Source organism: Dendronephthya gigantea, unplaced genomic scaffold (assembly GCF_004324835.1).
Source record: "Dendronephthya gigantea isolate DGI-Jeju-01 unplaced genomic scaffold, DenGig_1.0 000005F, whole genome shotgun sequence".
Lineage (NCBI taxonomy): Eukaryota > Metazoa > Cnidaria > Anthozoa > Malacalcyonacea > Nephtheidae > Dendronephthya > Dendronephthya gigantea.
In genome coordinates this window covers 900,289-913,598 of record NW_021163015.1, presented here as the reverse complement: position 1 = coordinate 913,598, position 13,310 = coordinate 900,289, and the positions used below count along the sequence as shown (strand labels likewise).

General features: G+C 37.2%; 1 protein-coding gene across 1 annotated transcript; it reads left to right on the top strand.

Moving 5' to 3' along the window:
- The first annotated feature begins 407 nt into the window (after positions 1-407).
- Positions 408-13,300, top strand: LOC114515883 (exportin-7-like). Its single transcript, XM_028535203.1, has 35 exons — positions 408-444; positions 543-689; positions 1,649-1,742; positions 2,342-2,412; positions 2,544-2,639; positions 2,774-2,839; positions 2,916-2,951; positions 3,304-3,411; positions 3,603-3,729; positions 3,904-3,977; positions 4,101-4,220; positions 4,481-4,627; positions 4,752-4,871; positions 5,372-5,424; positions 5,547-5,604; positions 5,920-6,055; positions 6,523-6,631; positions 7,111-7,153; positions 7,313-7,405; positions 7,652-7,725; positions 7,820-7,900; positions 8,363-8,426; positions 8,518-8,671; positions 8,810-8,880; positions 8,977-9,065; positions 9,376-9,566; positions 9,698-9,752; positions 10,221-10,380; positions 10,879-10,968; positions 11,062-11,110; positions 11,512-11,672; positions 11,825-11,875; positions 11,961-12,008; positions 12,131-12,258; positions 12,621-13,300. Exons 1-35 carry the CDS (start codon positions 433-435, stop codon positions 12,712-12,714), a joined length of 3,270 nt encoding a protein of 1,089 aa, XP_028391004.1. The 5' UTR covers positions 408-432; the 3' UTR covers positions 12,715-13,300.
- The last annotated feature ends 10 nt before the right edge of the window (positions 13,301-13,310 follow it).

The window sequence follows — 13,310 nt, the reverse complement described above, 5'->3', positions numbered from 1 at the left end:
TCAAATTTTTGCTAATTTTGAAATTTTTTGACGCGACCCCATACATTTAGAAGCATAGCAAAATTATATTTAGACCAATATTTACACCGGTTTATCTCAGTGAACCAGGGATGCTCTAAGATGCAATGACAACCATGATTTTGAGTAGTGATAAAATGCAATATATTTACTATAACGTACATTGCGTACATTATTTATACGTGTTTATTTGAGAGTATGGTATTACTACATGTTTATTACTGCGTTTAGGCTGCCGCATACAATTAGCCGCAAATTTCGTAAATTAAAAATTGCAGAAACGCTACATGTTCAGCGGTTTTTTACTGTAGTGAACTCACCTAACTCACCGGTTTAGCCCGATAAACTGGATATTACCCTGCAAAAACCTGTGTTATTTCGGGCGGGGGCATCGAATACTCAGGCAGTTCCAATATGGACGACCAGGTTAGTTGAAAGTGTAAAAGAAACAAGTGTTTTCGACTTCGTTTTGCTTCTTTCTTTTGCGATATACTGCATTTTATCTGTATTTCCTAAACCTGCAGGAACTTGGGCAATTAGAAGTACTCTGCAAGCAGCTTTATGAAAGCACCGAACCAGCGGTTCGAAGTCAGGCAGAAAAGGCTTTGATTAGCTTCACGGAGTCACCAGACTGCCTGCAGAAATGTCAGTACGTCCTAGAACGAAGCACTGTAAGTGTTTACATGCTGAAAACCTACATGCATTGCTTGTTTTAACGCTGTATAACATACTCAAACTTTGCACGTCATGCTCTTCGATCCATATAAACATCAACCCGAACAACTTTCGTGCGTGTTTTGTTTACATAATTTATGACGTGTGGTTAATACCTCGAAGCGAAAGTAGGAGAAATGGACTTTTAAAAGAGTACAAACAAAAATTGCACTTTTTAACCGTAGTATTGTGTCATGTGGTATCTTATGTCATCGATATACCCTAGTAATGACCGTTGAAAGTTTTTTTCAAGTAGCGCTGCACTACAGCGAGCACATGTACACGAGCCTTGCAGATTAACAGATCAGATGCTATCAGGGGACTTTCATCTTAGTTTCCTAAGAATGGATGAAAGTTTCTGTAGCTAAAACACAATCCTAGTGACATTTTGGTAACATACTCCTGCATCCAGGCATTTACCGCAATGCTCCTATTAAAATTCCAGCCCCAGTAAAGACCAATGTACATGGATATACACCCCCAATCAGACATCTAGTGATGGCCTTGGTGTCATTATTTTAGAGATTTTAGGTGGAGAAAAATTACTTCTCTGCACAACCTTGGAATAACTTATAAGCCTGCAAGTTTGACAGAACTCCAGCTTTTATATGCTAGCAAATCACTCCATAATGGCAGACCATTTCAGTTTTGTAGACAAACATTTCTGAAGCATTGTCATTTTTGTTGCTCAAGATACAAGTTGTTTAAATTTAAGATATAAAATTCTAAAGTGATATCTGGACTGTATTTTGAAAAACAACATGCAATTATGTGTTCAAAATAATATGCATGTAAACACAGAATTGCTGACCTGAAACATGTTCCTGGAAAGCAGCAGTATGCGCTGAATGCCCAAATTATTTCACTGTTACTAATTTCAAACAAGTGATACTTTTGGAAAATATTTTACATATAGTCCTCCTATTCGCAACTCCTGGCTGCTTCGTCCTTGAGCAAACTGATTTCAAGAAACTCTGGTGTGTTAACTGTTCAACAAAAACTTGATATTAGTAAGTATGCATCATCAGTAGCCTAACCAGCACGATTACATTTATTCCTGCTTATGCAAATTTTATGTTATTTTAATTATTGAATTCTTTAAAAATTGCATGCTTGTATCACATGTAATAAATAGCAAAATATTACTATATAGTAGGACTGATTCTTAAGGCTAGCTATAGCTAGACCAATAGTCTAATACTATCCACCATAATTACTTTTATTACAACTTTTATATATTAATTAATTATTGTTTCTTACCATTTATTTTAATACAACTGTAATTGTCCTTAGAGAAATTGTTGGGCAACAAGGCTGATATTTGTGGGACTGTAATTATTTATATTTCTGATGTAACAATTATTCTAGCTGATTTGACTTCATAGCTCACAGGGGGTATAGTTGGGCAAAAATAAGGGGGGGAGGTCAAAAGTCAAATAAGTAAACACTACAATGACAACCCCCCTCCCCCACGGCTATGCCACTGGTAGCTCAGTTGTAAAACATGAATTAGTAAACCATACATTGCCTATACATGACAGGATACAAGCGATCATTTTTCTTGCCTACTGGATTTGACTTAAGTAAACTGCACAAATGATGTTTTTAGGAAATTATGTGCTAAACTATTTGGGCTCAAGACCGAAACTACTCCCATTTGTGAGACAGTCTCTCATACAGGTATTGATAACTGTAAACAAATGTTTAAGTGAGAATATAGAGCAGTTATAAAACAATACTTTTTTAGTGACATGGGAAAAATAAAACCTAATTGTCATTTGTCAACAAAATTGATACTTCTATACGTTTAGTTACTGGCTAGGATAACCAAACTAAGTTGGTTTGATAGTCAAAAAGAGGAGTTTGTATTCCGAAAAATCACAGAAGAAATAAAAGAATTTCTTAAGGTCAGTTTTCAAACTGTGAAATATTACCTCGTGCATTTGGAGGTAGTAGCAAAGAACTGCGCATGCGCGTTGTGTCATCCGAAAACAACACAGAACGAAGTTCATGTTGAATTTTAAAAGTTTTTTATGTTTAGGGGTCGATAGAATACTGGATTATTGGTGTACAAATCTTGTCTACCACAGTGTGTGATATGAATCAGGTATGATTGTAATGATATCAAAATCTCGTGTGTTTTAGGCAAAATTTCTGATTTTTTGTATGCAATTCTTGTTCAGGCCAGTTCATGTCGTTCATTAACCAAGCATAGAAAAGTGAGTACCATATATTCATATTAAATATTTGAAGAAGTGTGTATCTCATGATGACGTCAAACGCGGAAAGACTGATATTACACGAAGTTTCATTGGCCCAGCAAAACCAGCGGACCAATGAAACTTCGTGTAAAATCAGGTTTTCCGCGTTTGACGTCATTATGAAAAAGGTCTATCAAGGCGGCGAACTGGGCGCAATTTTAAATCGGCATATCCATGCTGGATAGTTATCACTATCCAGTTTTCGTATAACCTCCACCAGCCTATGTACAAATGGATTATATATATTTCTAATCTAATTGATTTTCAAAGCCGTAACCAGCTGACTGTTTTTCTTGCTTTCGCGATGCAGATTGCTTCCTCGTTTCGCGACGTTGCGTTATACGACATATTTATTATGTCTTGCTCGCTGTTGAAAGAAGCGTTTGAAAAACACATCAATCTACAAGAACAAAATCAGGTGCGTGTTTAGACTTTACAGCGATTTGAAAACGAGGTCATGGCGTTAGGCAGATATAGTTTACGAGCCTTCTGTACATTTTACAAAAATTTCCAGAGAATAATCCTTTGAAAATAGCCTCGACCAATCAGAACACGTGTTATATTCATGCTATTTTGTAAAAATGTTATGTGTCACCATCCTTCTTATAGCACGTGTTGATGAGCGAGTTACTGCAGCTCACGTGCAATTGTCTTACGTTCGATTTCATCGGCACGGCCTCGGACGAGTCAGCGGATGAACTTGGAGCCGTGCAGATACCAACCACGTGGAGAGAAAGTGAGTTTCTGTAACCTCTTGCTCGAGCATGCGAGCGTGCTTCACTGACCGCAATATAAAACAGGACGCACTTACTTCTGAGCTACCTAGGCATAAATTTATAGCTACAGTTATGTTATCACCTTGCGGTCCTGTTGTTGTTTTTCAACGTATCTTTTTTTGTAATTTTTTCAGCTTTCCTCAATTTTGGATCGCTCCAACTGTTTTTCGACCTTTATCACGCTCTACCTGCAACACTCTCGCCTTTGGTAAGTAATTAGCTTACTGCATGGTTAAATTGTTTGAAACGAAGCTTTATGGCTTGCTTCCCCTCCGAAAACCATTCTCGATGTTTTAATATTTAATGATTGGCCGATTTTGTTTTGTTCCAGGCTCTGGGTTGTCTGATTCAAATCGCTTCGGTCAGGCGATCGCTTTTTAGCAATGCCGAACGATCAAAATTTCTGGATAAAATTGTCAGTGGAATTAAAGGAATACTCGATTCTCCGCAGGTAATAATATTCACGAGTATTATCTAGGATTTTATAATGTGCCTTAAACCATCTTTATTCAAAAAGTCTTTGAAAAAAGCCTTGTGAGAAAAATATAAAGGCTTCCTACTACACAGTAAATCACCTTGATGTTTGATAATTTCCTAAGGGTTATATTAATGGTCTTAATTTCCACTCGAAGTTAAGACCCGTTATATCCCTTCTAACGCATGCAGTAGATGTAACAAAGCTTGTTTTTCCTTTCTCTTTACTGTCCCCAGTCTTTGGCTGAACGGAACAACTACCATGAATTCTGTCGTCTACTCTCCCGGCTAAAATCAAACTATCAGTTGGCAGAACTGGTCAAAGTCGAAGGCTATTCCGCGTTAATTGCAACCATCGCGAAATTTACTGTCACCAGCTTACAGGTATTATTACTGCAAACATTGGTTTCATTTATATGCAGAGCTGATGGCAGATCATTTCCCCGAATTGTCTCAAGGTACGTACTACATACATATTGGCTTATACTTCATGTTATCTCTATTTTAGATGTGGCAGTTTTCTCCCAATAGTATTCACTATTTACTTGGTCTCTGGCAAAGAATGGTGTGTTCAACACCTTATATTAAGTCAACTGAGCCACATCTCTTAGAAACATACACACCCGAGGTAAGACCTGTCACCTCCCCCCCCGGTGTTTTTACAATCAATCTATATTTGATCGCAGGGAAGGGAGCCCATTTCCTGTAAAATGAGATGATTATTTTGTGCTAACATTTATTACATTATTCACGTTTATTTTATAACATTTCGAAACTAAACTTTGCAGTTTTACTTCTTCTAAGATATTCTTTCCAGTTGCGATGTCAAATTTTATAGTCTATATCGTAGGAATTCGAATAAATACTATTTGAAATAATGAAAGTTAGTCCTGTTTTGCTGTGAGTTCAGTGACCTCAGTGATCGCTAAGCATAATATATAGTTTTTTTATGCTTCGCGATCACTGGCGTCACTGATCTCACAGCGCAACTGGACCAACTTCCGAATAGTATTAAATTTTATTGGGATTCCTATGTCTATATCTGAAACCACTCATTCTGTGACTCACGGAGTTTGCTCTGTGAACTTTATAACCAATGTTTTCAGTGTGTTGTCCGTCGGTTTTTAGATAACCAAGGCATACATAACGTCCAGATTAGACAGCGTTCAAGCTGTTATAAGGTATTTACTGGGTCTCCTTGAGTCCAGCGCAACACTGCTTTTGGTACACACTAGAAATTCAATCTATTGTGAGGCACCGAGTACCATTCAAAGCTAAAACCAGAAGTAATTCTATTTTTTAGCGATAACATAGAAGATCCACTCGAAGACCTAGGAACGGTTTCACAGCAACTTGACCAGGTAACTGACGGCCTTGTGGATAGCCGTTTTGTTTTTTGAAATTATACAAAGTACATTCAGTTACTATGTAGATATCAGTGACAAAAAAGAAAGAGCGCGCGGGGGGGGGGGGGGGGGTACTTTGGAAAGTTGACAAAAAAAAACAAAACCTGCGGTTTCCTATCTTTCCCAACCGAGCTAGTTTCGCAGTCATCTCAGAATCAGGTCTGGATTTGGTTTTGAAAAGGTCAGGCGGGAGGTTTTGTTTTAGTGAAAGGTTCATGTTCATGTGGTTCATGCTTCAAGCTTCTTAACGACTTTTGTTTCCTGCTTTAGATATCGACTATTGGTCGATTTGAATACCCGAAAACCTGCACACTCCTAATCTCAACATTCGACCAGAATGCACAGTCTTTTGAAGAAGCTATCTTACCCGGTTCCTCGTCGTCCTCAAATATACCGCTCTATGAAGGTTGGTCCTTTCACTTTTAAATTGTACCTCGTGAAAAAAAACCTTACTAAAAAACTTATATCCCCGATTGCCAAGCCCATGAATGATACAAGCGATGAAATAAAACAAAATAAAATATTCCTCTTCTGACTTTAGACGTACTGAACGCTAAATTTGTAAATTTAATCCCGGTTTCCATTTAGTCGTAATTGTCGTAAACAAGTCAATGTCACCGATGAGAAATAGCATAGAATTTAATATTTTGTTTATTTCTCTATTCAAATCGGTCATTGTTGACTGCACACACATAGAAATATTCTATCACATCTGCCACCTTGACATGTTCACGACACTAAATGGAAACCGATGTGTAATATTATTCTTAAATTTTTGCATGGTGAATTAAGAACTCAAACAAGTATGTGCATATAGCAAATGCATGTGGTGTTTTCTACAAATATATGATTTAAGTTAAACGATATATTTAGGTCGGTTAACATGGCTCGTGTACATTATCGGAGCGGTTATCGGCGGCCGTGGTTCGACTTACACAACGTTTGAGGAATACGACGCTTTAGATGGAGAATTAGTTTGCAGGTATAATGACTAACCTAACACGGGGTAAATTTCGTTTTAGACCAATCAGTGAGTTGGTTTACATTTTCCATAACCCAATCAGAATGCATAAATTTTGATAAAAAGTACAATATATATCATTTTATATGAAGTATTTAAAATTTAAACATTCTGATTGGCTTTGCCTAAAAAATGTAAACAAATATGGCGATTAGTTTAAAACGAAATTAGTTTAAAACGAAGCGTATTTTTTGACAACGTCAAGATTTCAACGAATACTTTCTATTGGAAACGATATTCGAATAACCCAAAAAGGCCACAGTTGTGAAAACATGAATATGTGGGTATGTGCATACTTCCCATTCTGCCATTTTCAAGGAAGATTTAATGCAAAGAGAGGGACCAAATCTCATAGTGAAAATAAATAATAGCAAACATAATTTAAGAAAATATCAAGGGCAATCGTATAATGTTTATTAATTCCGATGTTTATATTGAAGGGTGTTGCAGTTAATGACTCTGACGGATAGTAAACTTTCTCAGGTACCTTTTATCGTTTTCTATAATAAAGTTCTTCCACCCCATGCCCAAGAAACTCGACCCAACCCTCGACTTAGTACCCTGGATCCTCGACAAAAAGCTAAACAATATAAAATCCGTCGCCTTGATACAAACATTCATTAATCATTCCCGTTTCCGTAGAGAGGGTGCGAGAGAATGGAGCTATCATATTTAAGCTTCTTCGACCAATTCAGAAAAATCTATGTTGGTGACCAAGCTCAGAAGACCTCCAAGGTTTGATATGCGACTATTTTCGCGATGAGTTTCGCTTACATGGGACATGTCGCAGCTCTCGGAAGCTTTCGTCCAATTGGATAATGCTTTTCTATGCTTTCTAATGAACGAAGCTATGCTATTGGTTCAAACAGAAATGTATTGTGAGGTTCAGCCAATGAAAATCTTTTTGCGAGGAGCTGCGACACTACCCGCTTACATGGCATTCATACGCGTTTATTGTTCACGGTTTTATTATTTTTTCAGGCGTACAGAATTGTATCCGAACGTCTTGGTCTGCACGACGAGTCGATGGTCTTGAGTGTTTTCGTAACAAAAATGTTAGTTTTCGATGCACTTTCTTAATGTTTTCTTTAACGTGTCGTGATTAAATTCAGTTTCTTGTATGTATATATCCATATTGCTCTATTTCAGCGTTACTAACATCAAGTACTGGATGCGAAGTGATGCCATTATTCCCAAGACTCTACAACTGCTCAGTGACCTGTCCGTTGGATATCCTTTTTAAACTGAACGAAATCCTAGTCTGACTTCCCTAGTCGCTCTTTATAGAGGACCGTAAATGAACAGCGCAGAAATTGGTGTCTATCAAATTGTGCATTTCTGTATCGCGCTATCAAAAAAGAAAACTATTGAATAACTTTAAAAAGTTCAATTTTTCTTTTGAATACGCTCCTGCAATCTTTTGACAGCTCATCATACACATCTGACAGCTGTGAAATGGCCAAAGTATACGCAAGGTTACTAATTCAGACGATTCGTTTTTGCCGTGTGCAAGCTTCAAATCTTTTGTATAAAACATTTTTTGTTGAGTATTTATAAATCTTTTTTCTCTCCAAGTTTGAGAATTGCAGCTAAGTCTTACCAATTTCCACGGTGTCCTGTAAATGCCAATTATAATTTTTCTTGCCTTTTAAATTGTCAAAAACAAATGAAATTTTCCTTAACCAAGTTCACCTACAGCAGTGTACGAAAACTACAGAAGCTTGAGGCAGTGCAGTTCATACTTAGAAATCACACTGTAAGTGAATGACCGGTCTCTTGCGAGGTCCAGTATAGGTAAAGAGATCAGTTTTCTCCCTATATCAAGTATCTATCTCCATATACTGCAGGCTGAACATTTTCCATTTCTTGGCGCCCACACTGGTGGACAGTATTCCGAGATGAGATGTAGAACGACCTTCTACGTTGCGCTAGGAAGATTACTGATCGTGGATCTCGGAGAAAACGAAGAAAAATTTGAAGAATTCATGATACCTTTATCAGGTTGTACTTAAACACCACTGGATATGTAAATGAATTTGACAGCCAAAATTCAAATACCCCAGTTTGGTTTTTAGTCCCGACTTCAACACTCCATCAACGAGAGATCTAATGTAAACACATCGTGTTTCTTATATTTAGGCACATTTCGTACGATAACCTCGAGACTTCTTAAAGGAGATCCGAATGCATTTCAAATTGACGAAACAAAGGTACTTCATGTCATATCGTGTGTCACAAATTTGCAAGTCTTTAGTAAAGTCATTCATTGGTAAAATTATTCAATTCCTTTTCCTCGGCTTTCTTAGAGAATTCTGGTCGGGATTTGCCGGGATCTAACTGGATTAACTCTTGCACTGACGAGTAAAACTAGTTATATGATGTTGTTCGACTGGATGTATCCTTAACTTCTACTATACTGCCCTTGGTACACTAGAAGTATTTTTGTCCAATTTAATATTGCGATCTATTAAGCGCATATACTACTACTGACCGCAGGATGAAACTGGACAAAATATGACAACTAGAAATGCGATTCTTATATAGGATAATATTTTATGTTTGACCCCACCTCCTCAAAGGGTGGAGGGTTTTCCCTGTAGTTCTGACGATTACACCCTGGACTCTTCAGTAGTACGTGATCATCGCCTTCATTTATTCATTACGTTTTCATTTATTCATCATACTACTTTAACACGAGATCCTAGATACCCCCAGTTCACCCCTGTTTTAATTCGTGCATTGGAACTCTGGTATCACGACCCAAACGTCACCACTCCAGTTCTAAAGCTCATGACAGAACTGATGCAGAACAGATCTCAGAGATTGCATTTCGGCGTCTCCTCGCCAAACGGAATACTTCTTTTTCGAGAATGCAGCAAAGTCTTAATCGCATATGGTAAGCTGACCATGGTTTTGCATGCTCTATGTCTATACCCAGAACTAGAGAACGTTCAAAGCTACCTTGTGCAAAATATGTTATAACAAAAGTTACCTGCTGATAATTACTTGCTCTGTGCCTCTTTTCAGGATCGCCTATTCTGTCAATCAATGACGTACCCGCGGACAGAGCATATACTTTGAAATATCCTTTTTCTACTATAAAAATTAATTTCTTAGTCCGGTTGATCTCTTTTTAAGATGTACAGAATAAGCGATTATTGTGAACTTCTTTGTTCCAATTGGATGTGCTAGAAACGGGGGGGGGGGCGGTTATGTTCTGTGTGTTTTGGCGGGGTGTAGCAGGGATGGGGTGGCGGAAAGGCGGCAAGGGGGGGGTAGCAAGCGGAAAAAATATCTGATGAAAGTCATGCATCACACTGCAATACATTACATTTGAGTTTTCCACCATTTCAAAGGCACATCCCAATCCCCTCTAAAACGGTGGTAAATGTTTTTTAAATAGATCGGGATGAAACCTTTTCAAACTACGAATTTTAGCTAAGTGGGAAAGAACTAACCATCGTGACGATATTTCCAGCTTGCTATGAGATATGTAATACGTATATGTATTTATTTATCTTCTCTGTGCTCTCCTTAACCATTTCTCTACGTTCAAAGGTATTTCGATATGCTTCAACATGCTAAAGGCTGCATTGTCCGGAGGATACGTTAATTTTGGTGTATTTAATTTATATGGCGACGAAGCACTGAATAATTCGCTCAATATGTTCGTAAAACTCGCGTTTTCAATACCAAGCAAAGATATCTTGGTGAGTGAATCGTGGACATCGAATATTCAGGCCCTCTGAGACTGTATACTGGTGGAATAATTTATCAACGAAAATTGACAAAACAAATCTGCAAAAAGATTTTGTAACATACTGAACTTTAATAATATTCCTGAAAGTTTGCATGTTAACATCAAATAAAGTAAAATAGCTTGTAGGTACACGACGTAAGTATTTGATACTGCAAAGCTTTCGGTGGTTTTCGCTTTATTTCACCGATGAAGGCCCGGGTTAACGGACCGAAAGCTTTACAGTATTGAATACTTACGTGGTGTACCCACAAGCTATTTTGCTTCTACTGAACTTTTCCTAAAAACAACATGATTCATGTAGTCAATGTTATTGCCAATGTCCTTTAAAAAGGATCTAACTAGGCCTGTTCTAATGTTGAAAATGCTTTCAATGCTGAAATTGAAATGATCCCCAATCCTAAAACGTGGCTGGTAATTGTATTTGTTTCTTTTACAATTTGTTGTACAGGATTATCCCAAGTTAAGTCACGCCTATTTCAATCTAGTAGAAGTTGTCACGCAGGATCATATGAAATTTTTCAGCAACCTCGAACCAAATGTAAGTTCAAAAACTGTTGCCTTTCACTGACACCGACCAATGATGTGCTAATGCTTGGACTATACATATATTAATTTGTTTTATTATCTTTAGATCTTCTTGTATATATTATCGTCCATTTCAGAAGGTCTGGTCGCACTAGGTTAGTAGCTATAGATAAGTAAATATTGGGAACTATTTAATTTTTTTCCATCTGGTGGAAAACCTCTCTTGCAACTTGCAATGCAATTCTACTTTTGAGAGATGTGAATTTGGCAACTACGAAACTTTTATGCTTATTTCACTCCATCAGTCTCCATGTACGTTTCTTACACTTAAATTTTAAATACTCTGTACTAATTTGCATATCTTAAAAGTAGGATTGCATTGCAAGTTGCAAGAAAAATTACACCGTGTAACATGGCCTTTAGACAGGTTTTCATATATTTTTGGGTTGTATAACCTCACTGCAGATTGAATAATGTATTTATTTGTTTCACATTGAAGTATTTGCATTATGCAACTCGTGTCATTCTCCACTGCAACAATTTTGTTGATTTTTAGACTCCATGGTCTCGACGAGCTGTTGTGCGACCTTAGATAACATTGTATCATATATATTTAAAATCCTATCCAAACGAAATAAGCAAGCATCTCAAGTAACGGCGACAGAGGAATTCTCATGTTTGACAACACTTGAGCTTAACCCTGACGTTTTACGACAGGCAAGTTTTACTTTAATCTAAACTGCACGTTGATTAGAACTGACACGTTCTTACGTCAGACCAAAGTAAAATGGTAAATTGCAATGCAATTTCATTAACAACATATATTTAGTGTAAACAATTTCTTCTATGGATCTTCTTATTTTCTTTAGTTACTCTCCACAGTTCTCAATATAATAATGTTCGAAGATTGTAAAAACCAGGTAATTTGATTGAAAATTCAGCGTTATTCGTTAGTAATATGCATACCATATATAAATTATATCTCCCCCCTCTTTATCTTCGCAGTGGTCAATGTCAAGGCCTCTACTTGGTTTGATTTTATTGAATGAAAAGGTAAAACTTCATGTTGTTGGTATTTAAATGTATCTGCACACTCGGCAGAGATTCAAATATACTAAATCATGTATGTAAACTTACTTTTCAATCTTTGTTCTATCCCTTTTTACGTTCAACAGTACTTTACCGAGTTGGAACAAAATATCGTGGCTTCGCAAGCGATGAATAAACAGCAGCCGATGGTTGAATGCTTCAAAGCTCTTATGCAAAATGTAGAAAGATCTCTGAATGGAAAAAATAGAGACAGGTACATCGTATATGCCACTATTCATCACTCGCTTGCAAAACTCTATCATTTATGAAAAATTGCACGATATTCTTTTTGCCAGGTGTAATGTGTTCGGTTTTTCCGCACAAATTTCAGCAGAAACTTGAGAATGATTGGTTGATTTTTTAACCAATTGCGAGACAGGTTGCAGTTTGGGACGCCACAAAGCAGGCTTAACTTTGCCATGCAGTTTCATATTTTAATTGCATTGCAAATTGTAAACAAGAAGTGTTACTAATCGACTGGTAATACCAACTATTGCATCGTGTGGCATTTGCCAGCCGTAGCAAAAATTGCGACGTATAACATGTTATAAGACATCTTTCATCATCATTTCCCAGATTTACCCAAAACCTGTCAGTATTTCGTCGTGACGTTACCAACTTGTCGAAAAATCCCAGCGAGAATCCAGTCAACACGGATATGATGAATTGAAAGCAAGTCGAACTTGGCGTTAGATCGAGCGAGCAGGATAACAGGAAGAGCCATTCGTGCTAAAGAAAGCCGAAATATGCATGAATGAGGTTAAGATAAAATAGAGGGTCTCGTCGAAAGCAGGTAGTATAAAAGTTTAAAAGTCAGTGCAAATTTTAGGTCTACTTAGAAATTTGCACAAAACGCAAGCTGTTTGGATTGGGATGAATGGTGGATATCGCCATCTTTGACATTGTGTTTTCTGGAAGTAGCTGCTCAGACCAGATCTCCGTTCCCTTTAATGTTTTTCCTGCAAGGAACTCAGTAGAATAAAAAGTAGAAATAGAAGGTCCTATCTATACATTGCAATTTATTTCGTCGAAAAAGCCGAAGCATGTTTTCTATAAACCAACATTTTTACGTAACAAAAATAGGCAATGAAAGAAAGACAAAAGATACAATATCTTACTTGTGTCAAATATTGAGACACTAAACTTCGCATATATTGACAAAGGACAGCGCACACGTTGACATTGTTACCGAGTACAGGTGTTTGCATTTTGTAATCCTGCAGGCTGCAGAATAAATCCTATCATTTCTTTCTCGATGCAATTCAT

Excerpts from the sequence above, each read along its gene's own strand:
- LOC114515883 (XM_028535203.1), top strand. Across the intron at positions 2,640-2,773 it reads AAATAAAAGAATTTCTTAAG|GGGTCGATAGAATACTGGAT; the intron begins GTCAGTTTTCAA and ends TTTTATGTTTAG. Across the intron at positions 7,726-7,819 it reads AGTGTTTTCGTAACAAAAAT|CGTTACTAACATCAAGTACT; the intron begins GTTAGTTTTCGA and ends GCTCTATTTCAG.